The 19,882-nt window shown below is 37.3% G+C and overlaps 1 protein-coding gene across 2 annotated transcripts in view; it reads right to left on the bottom strand.

Moving 5' to 3' along the window:
* Positions 1 to 19,882, bottom strand: part of LOC112110490 (protocadherin-17) — a 95,431-nt gene that overhangs the window by 12,482 nt on the left and 63,067 nt on the right. Inside the window, exon 4 of one of the 2 annotated variants that reach the window (XM_024205510.2) lies at positions 1,285 to 1,359. The exons of the other annotated variant lie outside the window; for it this stretch is intronic. Coding sequence (XP_024061278.2) covers positions 1,285 to 1,359 — 75 coding nt within the window. The remainder of the gene's footprint in view (positions 1 to 1,284; positions 1,360 to 19,882) is intronic. 2 annotated transcript variants of the gene reach the window in all.

The following is a 19,882-nucleotide window of genomic DNA, read 5'->3' as shown; positions in this document are numbered from 1 at the left end:
CATGATAATGCTATTACAGTCCACCTCTTGCTCATGAAATGTTCTCTTTTCTACTGCATTACATAGTGACCAATAAGAATGTGTTTTCTGAGCTTTATTACATATTGGGGGGGAAAGATTTGCCTTTGGGTGCATGCACAAAGTTCACATTGACTTTCCTGGAAGCTGAACTCATTTGACCCTCGGTTTTGTGTATTCATTACTGAAAATGGTTATATATGGAACTCAAAAATGAAATAACTACAGGGCTCTTGAAATCACACATATTTTCAGTCTAGTTGCATACAAAATTATGCAAAGTGAAAAATCAGCATTTACTTTACACCAATAGAACGCACTAACTTTTATATACTATTTTAATATTTTGACATAAATATTAAACATTGAATGCCTATATTTATGTACACATATGTATAAATGGCTGTATACTTAACTGTATATATTTTCCAAAAAGAGATATCAGTAACTCTCTCTTAAGAACGACAGCTAGTAATTCCTGTAATCTGATCAGAAAACCTTCTAGAATTAATATGAAATTGTGTCTCACTTTTAATTTGAGGGAGACAATTACCTCTATTCAAAAATGTTGTAACCTGAAAGAACTATTTATCAGTAGGCATCTATTAGAGACAAAAAATAATGGCTTCTCTGACATGCCCTAAACACTAGGGTTATATGACACTTCTGATGAGAACAATCAACTAAAGTACTACTTCTGAGGTTGGATTCCTGTTTAATTACAATTGCTTTTGACATAAATAAGCAGAGGTAAACAAATAGTTCTCTGCACATGCTTGCATTTATTAAACAGAGCTGTTTGCAATCTGCATATTTATATTGGCTTGTCTGTTTAAAGGCTTCTCTCAGTCAGGCAAAGCTTAGATTAGAATGATGATTGACAGTAGAACCAAAATGGATTCCCGTTTTTTTAAACCTCTTAACTCTTGTGGGCTTTTCTTCTGATATTACAACTATCAACACCTGAGGATTATTACCCTTATAAACAGTTTCCCTCTAGTTTTCCAGGAATAGGGCAAGGGGAGGATATTTCTAACATTGATATGGCATAAAATATTAGAAAGGCAATTAAAAGGTGGTGGGCCAGTAGATTTAGTCCTAGTTCATCACTGCTGTGTTAGTCCATAAACATTTCAAAAATATTGCAGGGCTGAGAGGATTATTACATACAGTACATTAAAATATGCTTTGAAATCTATGAAAGAGTTAGTGTCAGTCTTACATATTTTTAGAGGCAGTGCAAAAATAAGAAAATGTACTTGTTACCTGAAAATTTTCCTTCCTCACAGCGGGCTGGTCCACAGATCCCAACAATGGGTCTTTGGCCTCTGCCTTGCTGTTCTGGAGGCAAACCAGATCTGTGAGTCACAGACAGAGATAGGCTCCACTTCCCCAAAGCCCACCAATGTGAACACTTCCTCAGTAGAAAAATATTATCTAAACCAGAGGGGGGTAAAACGTGGTCCTGGCACCACTTGTGGCCCTTGAGACTCTAAACTGTGCTTGAGGGTGACGGCGTTAATAAGAATTGATAATGTGTTCCCTGAGACACATCCTGTAATTTGTCAGTTGAAGAGCTTAAATCAGCCCTCCCACTCTGCAGTGGGGGCAAGGGGATCAGTTTCTCATGTAGCCCCAGGAACAGCTCTGATAGCTGGCCACCTGCTGCATCAGAGGGAAGGGAAGAGAGAGTCTTTCTGGATGCTCCATGGTACCTGCTTTCCTACCAGGGGTTGGGAGCCCCAAGTGAGCAGGATAGGAGGTCAAGTGGTTCTGTCTGAGCCTAGAGAAGTGTTTAGAAAAGGATATATCCCCTCTTTCACACAGGACAGCTCAAGAAAGGGAAAAAAAGAAGTAGAAAACCAGCAACCAATTTTGGCTTCCTAGTTCTCCAACCCTGAGAGGGGCTGGAATCTGCTTTAATTTGCTCACTAATGGACCAAATGGCAGCTGCAGATAGACAGAGCACAGCACACTCTGGCTCTCCTCGATCCCACCACCAAAATACTCCCTGAGCCAGGGCTGCAGGGAGGAAGACATAAGAGCCAGCTATGCCAGCTCTATGCTTGCTGAGGAATTCCCCACCCTAAGGAAATCCCCAGCAGAAGACTTGCTGGTGGTTTGCATTGCCTAAACAGTTGGCCTAAATTGATAAACTATTAGCATTTAAACTGTGAATATAGTGACTCCTTGTTGTAGAGCCCAAGAGCTGTTTCCTGGAAAAGAAGAGAAATATGACTGCAGTAATTAATAGGACAGATCTGTGGATCTGTTAGAAAGGACATTTTCAGACTAACACATTTTCCTATTCTTTGTCAAAGGCAGGTCCGTAGATCATACAATGGGATTTTATCAACATTATTCCAATGAGATGGGATTCCTCTAGTTCAGAAATTAAATTGAATTTGTATAATTATTTACCAATAATTCATAAAATTCAAATTATCTTTTATGTTGTGTTCATATCTATTGTGATAGTCTTTAGGAGCCCAGTCAAGATCAAGGCCCCATTGTGCTGGACACCATACAAACAAATAGTAAAAGCCAGTCCCTGCTCCAAAGAATTTACAATTTAGTTAGAGAGAAGAGGCAACAAGTGACTATGAGAAATAAAAGCAAAGAATGAGGGAGGACAGACAAAGGTAATGAAAACATGATCACACTCTTGATCCTGCCTGAATGTACCAAATATTTTTTTTTAATAAATAAACAGTGCTATCCCTGACTGAAACATTGCTATCCCTGAAAGCCACCATGTCACCAATGCCACATAGCAGTCAGACATGTCCTTTAAAAATATCTGCCATCCCCAAACTTTTAAGATGGTGTATCTCAGCTTACAAAGCAAAAGGCTTCTCTTCTGGCTATAGATGTAAAGACTATGTTAAGCTAATTGATAGTTTATGAAAAATAGTTAATGTGGTAATATAAAAGCTAACCACTGGTGCTTGGTTGTGTGTCATAGAATCATAGAATCATAGAATATCAGGGTTGGAAGGGACCTCAGGAGGTCATCTAGTCCAACCCCCTGCTCAAAGCAGGACCAATTCCCAACTAAATCATCCCAGCCAGGGCTTTGTCAAGCCGGGCCTTAAAAACCTCCAAGGAAGGAGATTCCACCACCTCCCTAGGTGAAGCACTGGAATGACACACAACCAAGCACCAGTGGTTAGCTTTTATATTACCACATTAACTATTTTTCATAAACTATCAATTAGCTTAACATAGTCTTTACATCTATAGCCAGAAGAGAAGCCTTTTGCTTTGTAAGCTGAGATACACCATCTTAAAAGTTTGGGGATGGCAGATATTTTTAAAGGACATGTCTGACTGCTATGTGGCATTGGTGACATGGTGGCTTTCTGAAGGATTCTCTCTCATTTATATACCTGTTTCAACATCCCTGCTGTCATTCAGAGTATGTCATCACTTCTCTTCGACTGTGATAGACTGAAGTCAGTAGGGTTCTGTGAGGGAGAATGGGTTTGCCTATTGCAGGATCAATGCATTAAAGTTTGTCAATAGATACTCAATCCTTTATACATGGTAGACTATGACAAGGAGGCGTGGCCTCCCTCAGAGATTGACAAGGAGAGACCACAACCCGCCCCTTGGGTTGTAGAGCTAGGAAGGTCACGCCTGCCCTGCCGGAAGCTGAGGGGTGGGACAAGAAGCGGAAGTATAAAAAGCAGGTCCCGCAGCTCAGTTGGGCTGGAGCCACTGAGGGAGACAGAGCTGCCGGTCGACCAAGATGAAGAGGAGCTGCTGGGGATGCTGCTGTCCACCTACTGCAGGGAGATGGAGGACACCCATAGAAAGGAGGTATAATCAAGGGGAAAGTAGGAAGTAACCCATGAGAACTAGATGGCAGTCTGGTTGGGCTTTGGCCTGATACTAGGTCAGCGTGTTGCAGGAAGAGACTCACTGACCTAGTGGTGGACCATTTCACCACTGTTAGGGCCCTGGGCTGGGACCCGGGCCCCTCATCCCCTTAATCCTTGTGGGAAGCAGAATGTTTTCCCATTCCTCCTTCTGAAGGCCATCATTGTTACTTCCGCTTGCCAAGATTCAGCTATCAGATCACCACAAACCTCTCCCTTGCCACATAGTAGGCTGGAGATCTCTGAGGAAACCTAACTTTGTATATGGGTTTAGAGATGTTTTTGTAGGAAGGTGGGAAAAAAGGGAAATGCCTCATGTGAGATTTGCCCTAGGTCAGGATAACCAGTTTGACTAAATGGCACCATGGACTATGATTTTGCCAATTGCTGACTTTATGTTTTATTGTATTATTAGTGCCTTCAAGTCAGAGATTTCCTGGATGGAGTTTTCACTTATCCCAATTTATGAGGAATCCACATTCTTCTATGATTTTGAGTGTCACAAGAATATCATCCTTGGCTTTCTGCCTGGGTGATGCTCCATTACAAGATAATTCAAGAGAGAATAAATAAAGATGCCCCTTTGTCTGAAAGCTGCCTTTCTAACGATGAGAACTTTGGCATAGACTATTGGGAACACAGAGAGATACAGTTAGATTTTTTTCAGGTTCACAGTCAATAATAATTTAAAAAAATCTCTAAGATATTCTGTTTGAAGATGACTTTTAGAGTCTTCATGCTGAACTTTAATTTCTCCAGATGCCTGATCAAGAATTCCAAGTTCCAGATTGTGCTGTTGTTTTTTAATACTTTGAGGATCATCATTAGAATAGAATATAGACATTAACAATTCTCTGTTGGAGGAACTTTCTCTGTTCCTCTGATTTGCATGTGTTGAAATAAGCAGCTAAGTCACTTTGGTATCCATCACCTTTGAACTTGTTGCATCTTCATCTGTTACAGAGATCTGTTTGAGTACTATGCCATAAAAAAATGGCTGTCTGTTTTATAGCAAGACCTGTAGTCTCTTTGGGTTTTTTCCCCAAAGATTTTGCCATTACTTGTCCACAGGTTTCCTAAATAACCTCCCTGGATATAGTTAGAATCTACTTTGCCTGGCCATTAGCTTCTCACAATCTGAATCATATTCCTTTGAGAAACTGCATTACATACTACAGACCTGGACAAGAAGCCAAAGGGCATCCACAGGCACAACCAAAACGGAAGATGCTGTTATTGCAATCTTTCTGAGAGATGTCCTCTATTACTTTATCCTCATGCTTTATTAAGGAGGAGCTACAGTAAGACATTCCACAGTCTAAAAAAACAGCTCAGGCAAAGCAGATAGATGCTACTGCTGCCCTTAAGACTACTGAGGAAGCCTCATCATTTCTCTTGAAGATAAATCATACAATATGTCTGTCCATGGATTCCTTGGGAGAAAATCTCCATTCTGTAAATGATAGAGCCTTTCATTAAGGCAGACATGGGTACAGACATTTAGAAAGATGACCAATCTTGTTGTCGACATGTAAACATTATGAACTATCTTGGGCTATTCAGAGACATTTTGGTTTCCTGAAGCATTTCACTCTGATATAATTAATACAGAACTTCATATATGCTTCCCACTAAACCTTGATTTGCTTTTGTTTTATATTAAACCTCTGCTCTTAGTCTTTTTGTGTGCATGGACAGAAAAGGTGAGGGACTTCTGTGGGGTTTTTTGGCTTGGCTGTCTGAATCGTCTGTCTGGCTCTTAGAATAAAAAATAACAGGGATCTGAAACAAATGATCCCCAAAGGTTGTCTGATGGTTCTAAAAGTGACCAATGGACTTCTGAATAAGATATTGATTTGCTTTATTTTTCTTGTAAAGAAAAATGTTGCTTTGACCATGAAGGGGCCAAAATGTATAAGTAGCACCACATGTAACTGTACTGTTTGTCGTTCATTAGGAAAAACTGCATAAGGAGTTAAAGAGGTAAAAAACTGTTCTTAGGAGAAAGAGAACTCAATTTTTTTTTCTTCGTGCTACCTGCTACTGTACAGGTACATCACACACCATGCTTTGTAGGCTTCAGGCATGTAATTTAGCTAAAATGATACAATAGCAGAGCTTTACACTTATTTGTCAAGTTCTCAAGTGACTCTGTGTAGTTCCAGCTGAAGATGCATACAAAGCAGTTAATTTGCTACCACCAAGGAAAAAATGTTATAACATAAAAAACGTTCCCTCCCTTAGCTCAAAATTATCTAGTGTCTAGGGAGCCCAAGTATTTGTAAAGCTGGTATCATGCATATGCTTCCAGTGTATCTGCTACACATATACACCTGGCATCCATCTCTATGTAAAAATATACTTAATTATCCCTAAAATGATTATGTGAAAATCTCTGTTTCTGGATATTTCATACAAAACAAATAAGTAAAAGGACAAATGTGATGTTGGAGAATTACTGTTACATTACTGGCAAGGTTTGCAGACAGAATGTGCACTGCATCATGGCTATCAACAAAATAGTTTATTTCTGACTTCTAAATATCTCTAAATAGAAACAGTGGTCTTTTTGTAGTATGACATTTGATACTTCTCACAGCTGCTTAATCAAATTCAGAGCTGTTTCCATTAGGAAATGCTTGAACTGGAACTTCATTTCCCATTTGTTCTCATTTTTCTTGTTCGATTGCCATTCCTCCCTTCTTCATCCATATTAGCCTTCCTAGAACCTAATTGACTGGCAAGGCAGGTGAGCAGTCATTTTTGAAGCTATGCCCATTAATGTTTTGGGGTGAGCTGCAGGGGTACTGTACAGCTTAGTGTAATTTTCAGCTCACTAATGGCAAAAGAGTGCAATACCTAGGCAAAGCACCTGATCTCACATTTTTCAACATTTTGAAAAATTCCAAGCCTATGGCCTCTGGTCTGGCAGTTCATGCAGAATAGTGGTCCATTAAAATACCGATGCAATTGCACAAAACTAAAGCAAAAGCACAAACAAGAGGAATGCCTAATCTGAAATTATCTGAATCTCCGTGCTAATGTTTGCATCAGAGGAAATGGTGACATTAGCAATTATCTTAATTCTAGATGAAAAATTTGTGTATAACTTTAATAAAAATGAATTCTTCTTGCGAAGGAGCACAACAGTCTGTAACATGCTAGAAATCTGACATCCCTCATGAATTATAACAACAAACACTATAACTGCTCAAGGTCTTTATTTTTGTAATGCTTATGATTATCCATTTTCCTCCACAAGTTTACAGGCTCAAGTGTTCCTTCTGGTGGAAAAAAAAGTCACTTTGTAAAATGACACCTTGGTGGTACATATACATATTCACAATATGACTTCTATGTCATATTTACGCAGCATACTAGTCGAAACAAGATTTCACCTATTCTTCCACATAGTTATTTCCATACAGAAATAAAGGTGCATTCCTCCTCCTTCTCTATCTACCTACAGAACTGTGGTAGACACTATCAGAAGTATACAATTTAACTTTTGTTTTCTATAGAGTAAGTCTTAACCCATGTTTATTTACAGGTTTTTCCATGACTGTCTGCCTGTCCTGGTATTGTGTAACCACTGGCTTTGGATTTTGAACTTCGACTTTAAGTAAGCCAGGCTCACCACCAGTAAGTGATAGCTGGGCAGGAGGGAGATCTGTTATATTTCTAACAGAAAAATACAGAAGAAAGTTTACTTGACTAGAACAATGTACCTGTAATATTCATTGTGATATATCACTGTTCCCCTCTTGGTATTGCTAGAAATGCACTCTGAGCCAGAAATTCCTATTTCAAAGCCTCAAGAGGCCTGACCTCTTTCTTTCCATTAGGACTGTGGCTTCTGAACACTAACTCAAATATCATTTGTGTAAATAAATTAGCAGTTTAACTATTTGATTCAATAAGAGTACTTCTTAGGGAGCCAGAGTGGGGTGACAAACAAAGGTTTCCATATTGTCAATAAACCTCATTGTAATATATAATGTCTGCCCTTCTGACAAATTGACATCACAAATTTAGCAGCTAATTTCTTAAAACACAATCAAGTGGAAAACAGTGACAGCAATCCTGTAGAGTGCACCTGCATTACAAAATGCTCCTATGATATATTAGTACGGATACTTTCATACACTAGAACCTACTGGTTTACATCATGTTCAAGTGAATTCAGTGGCAGCTGGATGCTCCGATCTGCCTCCAACATTTGCAGCCACAGTTCAATGCACCTGCACACCTTCAGGGAATGTTTCAGAGGCTTACTGACCCTCTGGACAGAGTACTGAGACTAACATCTACAGTATCTTCGGGGCTATGTATTGGCAGCCTGTAGAATGAGAAATCGGAAGGAAAATTAAAAAAAGATAAGCACTGAAGTAAAAGGACATAAGAAAAGAAATATGAAAATGGCCAGTAAACAAGAATAAAGAAAAGGTAACTCTTTAACCAATTAACTGTTCTCCAGTAGGAAAAGGTGACTTTAGGTATTCTGAACTTCAAAGTGGAAAACAGAGGGGGGAGAGGAAATTATATATGAAATCTAAAATGTCTTCTCTAATATTTAATAGAAATAGGCAATCAAAACTCATTTCGTATAGACTGTTCATATTCAGTCTCTTTTTCCAAGAAAATCTGAGCTGTAGCATTTAATAAGTGAAAGTTATACAAAATCAGGTTTTATTTTATTTTTCTTATTGGTAGCATATCTTTTATAAAACAATCAGCAAATGTTGTCTGTGAGTATAGTGGCCTCTTCAATCCCAATCTACAAATCTAATGAGGACAAAAGCGGAGAATAAAGTATTTCAGACACAGAGGATTATTAACTACAGTATGTGTATTTCTGTTGCTTTGTATTTTCTGATTTTGAAGGGGAAAGCACAGAGTTTTCTAAATGCTTTCAGTGTCACTGCTAGCCAACTCTAGCTCTGATGATAACATGCATCTTTGATGACATGGATGAACACATCTAAAATTCAAGTCTTCCTTCTAGCAAAGCTGTAATCCTGTACAGAAGGTCAAGGAAAATACGCCTATTAAATCCAACCAGTTATAAGCTGTAAGCAACATTTTCCTATTAGGATTTCTTTCTCTGCTTTGCTATCTGATTTCTACAGGGATATGCACCTGTTTACCATGCTAAATCCTGTTGTTCATATTTTGCTTCTAACACTTTTCCTTTGTTCATTTCCTAGTGGTAACAAACAGAATTGGTGTTATTGGTAGCATTCTCCAAAGACACAGTCAATGCAGATGCAGCTAATCCCCTACTGCTTATTATTCAGCAATCAGTGCCTGCCAGTAGGATTTGGGAGTCCCAAAAGACTGTTTTAAAAGGAAAGGGTTAAATTCAGCTTGCTTAATGACATTCTCTGCTCTTGAGACTATTCATCATATTCATGGAACCAATTCCATGGAGGGAGCTAAGGTTGCCAGTTAAGTTAAATTAAGCTAGATGGATAGGAATCCAAGTGAAGGAGATCACTGTCAGGATCTAAAGAAGTGTTCTTTTAAGGGTGGAAAGCTATTTGAGCAAAGATGGTTCTTTTAATCAGATTTCTAGTCCCAGATATGCCTTGTAAAAAGTTCCATTTGGTAGATATCACCTGTAGAGCTACACTACCTAAAAATTATCATATGAAAAGTAACTTTCTGGGTTACGTAAGTCAAAACATTAAAGTGAACGTATTCACTTTCTCTGTCCCTCCCTCCAAAACACCCAAAAATTAAAATAATAAAAAAATAAACTATTAAGTGACAATTTTTGAGAGACAAACTGAATCATGAAAGGCCACAGTGGGGAACCTGAGGTCTTTAAGGACAGATTTATACATAGAGTTAAAATCCTTCTCAAATGCCACATGAAGATCTTCAAACACAGTAATGGACTAGGAGCTGAAATGCCTGATTTGCCAACCTAGGATTTAGAATTTTTTTGGTCAGCCCAATACCTAGGCCCATCCACCAAAATCACAGAAAGGATTAAGTGTTTGGGACAGAGCAAAGAAAGACAATAAACATCTTTAGCCGTTTATTGTTATTCTTTCAGTGTTCACCAGCCATGCTGGGAGCTCTCTGAGCAAGTCCCTTCGACTTTGTTGTACAGCTACACATGAAGCTTACTTTTGTCTTTCCTCATTTACTGTCTTAAAAAGGGAAGCAAATTTCTATCTTGACTTCATTGAGAATACTTATATGCTTAAAAGTAGGCATGTGCTTATGTACCTTGCTGAATTGGGCCTATAATAGTGACATTTTACATACAGAAAAGCTGTACTGGTGCAGAGCTGAATCTTACCTATCACAGTTTGGGCAAAGGTGAGTTTTGGGAAGGAGGAAATTTCTGTTTGACAGGTTGACTTAAAATAATGATGGCTGTTAGAAAGGCTTGCAGGGCTGGACAGTTAGAATAAGTCCTTGGGAAAGGGACTAGTTGCAGGGGGCAGGTCAGGCAGGCAAAAGTAAAAGATAAAGTCAATTTATCACATCTCTGCAATTTATCATATTGAGATCAGCTTCACATATGTATATGTTAAACTCACAAGGATATTAGGGATATATATTATGGGGACAAAACTGTCATCCTACAAATGTATGAAAAATATTTAATTATGCTATTACTATACTGTAATTCTAAAATCACAAAGAAGCCATATCAATATTGGGAGTATGGGAATAAAGCTCACAACACTTGCATGACAGAACATAAGATACAAGGCTTGCTTTGACCCTGTATGCCTCCCACGCTGCAATCAAGTGCACTGACAACAAGTCAGAGGTGTTCACTGCATGAGCAGGTGAAAAAGGTGATTGTAAGAAGTGTGAAGACAATTCTGTATCCATAATACATTCATCCCAATGTGCAAGGACATCTGTTAAAATGCTTTCTCTTAACAAGCACCTTTAGAGATCCCTATGACAGCAACTGAAGAATGATAAACAGAGGATAAATTAACAAGGAGCTATGAGGTGGCACAATGAAAGTGGAGAACATCTATTGTGAGGAACACAGACCATGAATAAAAGTGGTGATAACTATAAGTAGCAAATAAATACTTTGAGGACTAGCTGTTACTCTCTGTTACATGGAGCAAAATCTGCTGGAAGAGTTTCCAAACCTCTGATAGGATTAGGGTAACCAGATGAGAGGAAGAAAATATCGAGACACATTGGGGGCGGGGGGGCTGCCGACGGAGAAAAAACAAAACAAAAAACGGAGTGCGAAATATCGGGCCAAATTGCGTCCCGACCAAACATTGGTCAGGACGTGGGACAAACGCCTAAATATCGGGACAGTCCTGATTTTATCGAGACATCTGGTCACCCTAGATAGGATTTGCTGTGTTTTCCTTCTGCTTTAAGGGAGGCCTCTTAGTGGAATGTGGGAGCCATGGCTCTGTGGGGTGCATAGGAGCAGAGAAGGAAATGAGCAGAAGAGGGTAATGAGTATGCAGCCCTTTCTCTCTAGCATGGTCCTCTCAGTGCAAATCTACCTGGGAGTCACCCACCAAAATCGCAGAAAGGGTCAAGAGTTTGAGACAGGAAAAAGAAAGTACCCCCCCTCATTTATACATACTCTTTCAGTGCTCACAAACCAAATTTTTCATTCAGGCCCTCATATTCTGCAGGTACTAGTGGTCTTGCTTGCAATTTGATTTGATCACATCACTACTCCCTTCAAATCTTGACCACACCTTGGTCAGCTTCTTGCACAAATGCCTCTGCCTTCTTCTATGCCCCCCTCCCATGACCTCCTTGAACTCATCTGAAAGACCACTACTCTGTCCACATTTAAATCTCTCTTGAAGACCTACATCTACTATCCTGTCTACAATTCTTAGTTGACTGCAATTCTTATTTATCTTATATATATATATATATATATATATATATATATATATATCCCTCTTGCATATATAAATACAAGTAAATACAGGTATATTGTATATAATATACTCCCTGTATTTATTTTTCCAGGCATTCAAGAATGGAAAGTTCTTGCTCAAGCAGCTCACAGTCTCAGGACAGATAGACAGATAGGACTGGCCATAATATATCTCCCTCTTTGTTCTTCTTCCCCTAACCTCTGTCTGCCTATCTATCTGTTCTAAGACTATGAGCTGCTTGGGCAAGAACTTTCCATTCTTGAATGCCTGGAAAAGTGCCCAGCACATCATGAGTACTACCATAAACTAACTAATCAAAATGGGCTAAAATGTTCAAATGTGGGTTTGTGAGGTTAGTCAACTAAGTGTGTATTCAAGCACCTAATGAGGATTGAGGTGCCTAAATATAGATTTAGGTTTCTACCTTTAGATACAAACAGTTGAAGATTTTGGACTTAGATCCTAAATACTGACTTCCTAGCTCTTCTCATGGCAAGGTGGGAAAATATCCTTTGCAGACAATTCTGCTATCAAATATGAGCAAAACTGCAGAGTCAAACATCCAAATGGATTGTTTGTGTTTCTGTGGCATATAGAACTCAGCCTATTTTCATAATGAAATCTTATATAAAGGAGGTTTTATTTGTGCTATCTGCTATTTCTCATACTCATGTTTTCAGGAACACGTTTTTTAAATTTCTTGGATGACATGCTATAACTTGTCATGCCCAGTTGGGTTAAATCACTCTGCAAGAAATTTGCACATGGTTAATGAAACACCTTGCATCCACCAAGTAGCAGACAGGAAAGAAGAGCTCATTTAAAGAAACTTGCTTATAATCCTATCCCCTCCGTGAAGGTAGAGAGTATCACTGATGGTAGAGATTGGCCTACAGGGCCCCTAATGGCATCCTCCAGACATGGAGAACAGCAAACAACCTCCTATCCATACGGGTACAAGGCAAGAAAGCAGCAAGAGCTGACAGAAAATCTGGGGCAGGACAGGCCATAAGGGTCTGAGGTACTTACATCTACTCAGAACATAAAGATATTAAAAATCAGATACCCAAATACTATGGGTCTGACAGCAAACAAACCAGAATATACACATAAGGCCCAATCCTACAATCCTGATTTGGGCAACAGTACCACTGACAATAATGGGAGCTTTGTCTGAATCTGGACTGCAAATTCCAACTCATCATTCTTTAGAATGCAAGACCCTCTGGTTCATAAACCTTGACTCACCAGTAATTTAGGTGCTATTTTTAAAATATAATTTTAAGTGACAAAAAGTATTTGTTTGTAAAAGGAAAGCACACTCATGAATGGAGCCCTTTAGGTAAGAACTTCAATGTGGGACAAATGTCAAGATAAGGCAAACTTTATACTTAATAACCTTGATTATGCTTTTTTTTTTTTACATAAATAGAAAAACACCATTTACTAAAAAAGTTATTTATTCAGAGGTCATTCTGAAAAAATAAAGGCAAAAACCCTAACCAAAAACATTTACACATGTACACACAGTATACACAAACACACAGAGGCAGTAAATAGGATGTCTGACATATACCTGCCTTACTTAAGGGCAAAATAATAAAAAAAAAAACTAAAACAACTCCGCCCAAACATTTAGTGGTTACAGAAAATGCCCAATCCACCTTTTGAGTAAGTTGCTGCCTTTCCCACCCTTCAATCACAAATCCCTGCAAGATCAGCTTATTGCTTTGATAAATGGCTGTGGTTAAGCACAGGTGGATTTTTTAAAACGGACTTCAAGCAAAAATAAAAGAAAATCCTATGCAATGCAAAGGCTAACAAAGAATGTTTCATTTCTGATAAAAGCTAAACAGCAATGCATTTCAGCACAACTTCCCCACCATTTAGCTTTATCAAAAATACCCAGCAGGCATTTTTCTCCATTTAGCTTTATCAATAATAAATAATTAAAGCAAACACTGCATGTTAAATTCTGTCATATAAATCTGGGAGTAAATCTACCTTGAGAAAATGAATGGGCTGAATTTTCAGAGGTACTGAGCAACTACAATTCTCTTAGACCCCCTCAGAGTTGTAGGTGCTCTGCATCTCTCAAGAACTGGCTCAATGTGAGTTTTGCATGGGTAAAGAGAGCAGGATTTGGCTTCTATTGTCCAGGGCATCTGCACGCCTAGAAAAAATTATAGATGAGGAACATGGAAAACAACTACAAAAAAGAAGGCAGTTTCTACTAGGTATAAGCTGATGATGATGACAAATGCTGTTATTTGTTAAAAATCATTTACTTTGTTTTCTTTTTCATTCCACTGTTTTACAAGCTATTTTCAAATTCAGAAAAAAAATGAAGTGATGTGCTTTTGTTAGATGACATAGGTATAATAACAAAATGATATACTGATTTCTATAGAGGTCACCCTTTTAATTAATTACTAGAAACCCCCAAACCAGAAGAATATTCATCAAACATGGCAAAACCTGAACAGTTATTTCTTTAGTTATGTTACTCTGCATGTGATCATCACTTCCACTCTTTTCTTCTTTAATTACAGATTTAATGAATCAAAATTATTTCTAACCACCATAACGTGATATCAAGTGTGACAGTGAGTTGGCATATACATGTCGATCTCTTTCTCTTTCTCTCTCTCACACACACACACAAAATGGAAGAATAATGTTTCAAGCCCAATAAGTTTTGGTCAGATGCAGAAATCTTCACAGACAGACAGTGATTTGAGTGAATATCTTTCTTCTCTGAGCTGCTGGAGAAGCCTCTCCAGCTGATTTTTGTGTCTTGCAGTAAAGCAGATAATGACTAGATAAAGTATTTCATGTACTTTAGCAAAAACTGCCTTTTCAATAAATTTACACTAGGCAGTAATGAGCTATATTGTGTGGCGGTTAATCTGCTCTAAAAAAAGTAGGAAGAAATTCTTCTGCCCGGCTCTCAGGTATTAAGTCCGTACATCTTTTATGTTGACAGTTCAGCTCCAGGCTATAAAACAGAAGAACCTGTTCTACATCTACTGTTTAAAACAAGCGCAGAAAACCTAAACCCCCATCAATCTGCTGTCTTAGTTTTACGACTTATCTGTGGCAAAAATGAATCATAAGAAAGATTTGTCCTGATTCCACAGACAGATCCATCAACCTGCTGGTGCTTGTGAACCATACAATTCCTACAGAGATTGGTGGTAATGGTAGACTTGCAGTATTAAATGTGTTGAAGTGTTGAACTACGGATATTCACGTCTGATAAATTTCAGTGAAAGTCTGCAGTAAGAGCATGCCCAGAAAACGTACACACACACACACACAGATAAATTTTCATTTCTTTCATACCTCTACAATCTCTGCATTGCATACCATCTTTTATAAAGCTCTGTCAGGACTAATGCAAATATAATAAGGCAGAGTGATTTAACTTTGAATATTATTCAGATGAAATTTTGGTTCAACTCTTCTGGAATATAAAATGCATACAAATCTGCAGTCTTCTTCTTCATCATGTTACTTGTAAGCCCTTTAAGAAATAATACAGTCTTATCAAGTTCTGAGCCATAGCCTTAAAAAAAAAATAACTAGGAAGATTTATAATCTTACATGTAAAATTCTGATCACAAGAGAAGACAGCTAGCAGATGAAGTATTTGCTCACCTGGCAGAAGCAGATCAACAGACTGAAGTCTACTTGTGATGGTGTGTAGGGTGAGGATAGCAAAGGAAAGCAAAGTCGGGAATGCTTGAAAAATAAAATATTTTTAGTTAACAAGTAGAAAAATAAAATGTTGGGAAAAGGGTCCGTATCAATTCTGAATCCCTCTCCCCAAATGGTCTCTGCTTTTGTATAAAACAACCTTTTTGAATGACCATCTCTAAGAGTAGGGCAGCAGTGTCACAGAAATGCATGAGGCCTCCAGTTAAGGACTAATGGCCAGTCCTGTGTAGGCCCTACTCAGGAAAAACTCTCATTGAAGTCAATGGGTAAATTATTCTATGTGCAAATGATAGTGGGAATGTCATAGTGGTGATGCAAATAGTTTCAGATAATACTGTGTTGGCTCTGTTTGTATCTTTCAGCACTCCATTTTGGCTATACCATGGCTTACTATTGACAGCAACTTCAAGGTAGTAATCTATTAATAGTCAAAGCCAGAAATTAGCCGCTAATGAGAGGGAAAAAATGGGACCCACTCTCTCAAGTAAAAGGTGGTTTATTGCCTTTGCTCTAATGTCTGAGGTGTGTGGGGGAAGTCTGAAAAGTGAAAATAAAAAAAAAAAAAGTTTGAGTATAGTTTAATGGCATTTATCCCACAAAGATTGGAAACAACTGTCCAATCTATTGATTATTTAAATATTTGTACAGAAAGTAAAAACAATTAATTATATAAGCTAATAGAAAAAAAACCTTCTCATGCAAAGTAATTGCAGTTTTTTTGACCTGATATCGAATTCATTTAATCTACTTTATGAAACTGCTTGAGGAAACATTCAGCTGTTTTCTGAAAGATTGACTTGGGGATTACTGAAGCTGTATAATTGTTCAAATGATCAGACTTAAAAAGAAACACTTTGTTTTACATTAATCTTACTGAAATGGGCAATGAATTTGAGAAATAGATTGCTGTCTAAAAGTCTTGCCAAAAAAATGTCTAGCTGAGAGCAACTGTAGCTCCTTTAAAAAATTTTTTTATTTTAAACAATCTCATTTTCTTACTTTCAATCTTTATTCAACATCTGTTGTTTCCCCCTCCTCTGTAACATAATTATGCAGAATTCCAGCGTAAAACAGGTTGAGTAGTTAATAACAGGCAGCTTAAACATTTTTTCGCACTGTTGCCCTGCAGATGTTTCTTTCGTTTTCTTCTCTTTTTTTTTGGCTTCATGTTTAATTTGTGTATGTTTCTGTCCTGCTCTTAAAGTGTGCTCTCACAACATATGGAAGCACCTGAAAGTAAGTCTGGGATATGCACATGTTTATAAGGCTACTATTATGATATTCAGCACATCAAAGAGCAGAGTGAAAGGCATGTTATTTGTTTTGTTGAAGCAAAAGCAATTAATCTATGAGTCATCTTGTTACCACACTCAAATTGATACTCCAGTGAGTTTTCCAGAGCTTTTAAAGAGATTCTTTATGTAGGTCCACCGTCTTTCAGTATTCATAAATGTTCTCTTTTCTCCAAACAGGCTTATTTTTGCCTTCCTAAATTTGACATAAAACCACTATATATCTTAAAAGTAGTCATGCTTTTATGATAAATACTTCTCATTTTGTAATACTTCATTTCAGTAAGTAGCACTTGACATTCAACCTAAAAAAAAGGTGGAAAATGTTACACTGACAAATGTTTGCTCTGTCTAAAAAGGTCCTCTGAAACACACAGCTCCTCCATGCAAACAGAGAGTGCTATAACATGCTCCATTTTCCATGAATTTTCAAAGAGATCATTTATTAGGATGAATAAGGGGTCCTAATTCCAATGCACAAGTGAAAAATATGTTGTGACAAGTAGGAGCTAACTAAGAAAAACAACAAAATGGTCTAATTAATCTTCACTTTATCCATATTAGAATAAAAGGGTAAAAACAATGAAGGAGCGATTGAAGTCATATTCAAAAGAAGATACTAGATAGAAATAGTTAGGAGGGATCTCATCTTACATATGATGGATCACAAGTGAATAAAATGCAGCAGATTCTGGGAAAATGTGTGCTAGAGCAATTCGATACTCCTATCTTCAGTTCTTAGTAAATATCTCAACTGAGATTATCCAGTGAATTCTGAATTATTGTAAACAAGATGGATCCAAATAATTCTTAATAATTTAAAATAGAATATTTTATCCACAGGGTTATGAATTAATAGTTCATCAAGTTTGTGCTCTCAGGACTGAGAAAGGCTTTTTATGTTGTAATAGGTTTTTTTTTTAATATATTATCACAGATTGTTATACAGTATGTGTGGACACCTCTGTGTATTCTCTCCATATTTCTTGGCAGGCTCTTATACAAAATGTTGATTTTAATCTTCTTCCGGTTTGCTCTGCAGTGTGCAATTTTTATTCCTATGCTGAGTTCCACTGACAGTTTATGTTACAGTGGAAAGAGATACTATCCCTTATTAATAGAACAGAATATCATTTGCAGGCCCCTTTCTGTTTTTTTCACAAAAGTTTGCCGTATAATTTTTATTTGTAGTTTTTTAGTGCTGAAGACAAAACTTAATTTCCTAGTATTCCTAGTTAGCATCTGCTCTTTAAAGAAGGTCATAAAATAGTGTGCAGCTCCTAACCTTCAGGCTTTTCAGTAAAAGAGAAATCATGATATTCCAGTAGCAGAGTCAGGTGTAGATGAATAAAAGAATGCTTTTGAACTAAATATGAACAGAAAATATTTCAGAAAGCTTAATATCTTTTCTTTGGGCAAAATTACATTTAGGAGACAGAGTTACAGATTATCAGATTATTCCCCCCACCCCTCCTTTTTTTTGTTCTCCTGAAAGATGTCTGTTTTTTTCCCCCGAGCAGAAGGTTAAAAATAATTTTGAAATGAAACACCTCAGATTTTAAATCTCTTTTTGTGATAAGGTAAGGAGATGCATTTGATTTTTTTTAAATGGCACCTAGTTCTAGAATCTGCTCTAATAATGAAAGATGACGTGTGTAGTTTTTGTAAATGTGGCCTGTAAAGTTAGTAATAAATATGTGCATATTTAACATGGACATTTCTTTTGTAATGTAAAATTTTACTTTGGAAAAAAATACTATTTTTGTGCAGAGGTTCTTCTGCATATGCTTGAGACAAATCTCTTTACAGTTTTGCTTTTAATTTTTGTAGTTACAAAAAACCCTTTTGTTCCACACCATCCTCACCTGCTCTCAACAAAGGAATCAAAGCAGAAGAGGCAGTTTAGAAACAGAGAGAAAATGCCACAAAATGTTAAAAGAAACTAAAAGACAACACCCCACATCTGGCACATCCTGCAACTACCTGAGAAGACTGTGAAGGAAGACTAGTTTGTACTAACTGCCACATATCAGTGTATTGTTAGTTATTGTGCACTCATGTGTGCATAGAAAATTGGGAATCTCGAACTGATCCAGCCAGGTTGTAAGTTGCAGCAAGACTTTTGAACCTAACAGTGTGTAAAAAATGACAACAACATTTTCAATACTAATACAAGAAACTATTTTATATGAGATTGCTACAACTGTGATATTGTTTATAGGAAAGTCTTTCTGCCACATTATTACAGTTTGTTTGGATGAAAAAGAAATGCATACTGTATTGTAGGACTGTAAATTACACCCTGCTCACTTAGCTTCAAACAACCTTTTCACCACACCATACAAACATCTTAGGTTTCAGTGTTTCCTGGTGGGAATTCTACAGAACTAAACAGATTTCTACAGGGAATTATGTTGTGATTTAATTTTTCATGACATTTAGCCCATAACCCTCTATGTTGATCTGAAAAAAGATGCAGAATTGTATTTTAAATTATTATTATTATCAGAATCATTATCAAAGAAAAGAAGAATGATATACAACAGCATTACGGACATATTATCTGCTGCACATTCGAGTACTCTGCAGAGCAGATTATGTCATTTCTTTAAAAAAAAGTAAAGAAAAGACATAATAAGCCATATATATATAATCATTATCTTTGAATATGGCTACCAAAAAAAGGGGGAAATAATTTAAAACTTTTCCTTTCAGTGTTAAAATAAAATGGCACACTGACAGTACACGCTGGATTGTGATTAATCACCTTGTCTTCTCAGATTTTATATATGAATTCAGAGGACAGTTATTTCTGAGTTAAAGAAGAAAATCTTACATATAAATTTAATCCAAGGATTTGTGTTTTTTTTTTCTTTCACCAAAAATTACAGACCTTGTAAGTGCTACTCATGTCTACACATTCCGGCCACATGCACTACAGTGCAACATCACTTTCTGAGTTCTACCAAGATATGATAGCTGTCAGATGAAAGTACCACACATTCTTTTGCAGGGAAAGAATTTGCTGGGTTTTTAAAAATGACATCACCAACTTGATAAGCCTGAAATCAGA

This window comes from Terrapene carolina, unplaced genomic scaffold, assembly GCF_002925995.2.
Source record: "Terrapene carolina triunguis isolate 2854851 unplaced genomic scaffold, T_m_triunguis-2.0 Scaffold18, whole genome shotgun sequence".
Lineage (NCBI taxonomy): Eukaryota > Metazoa > Chordata > Testudines > Emydidae > Terrapene > Terrapene triunguis.
This window is presented reverse-complemented; position numbering and strand designations above follow the sequence as displayed.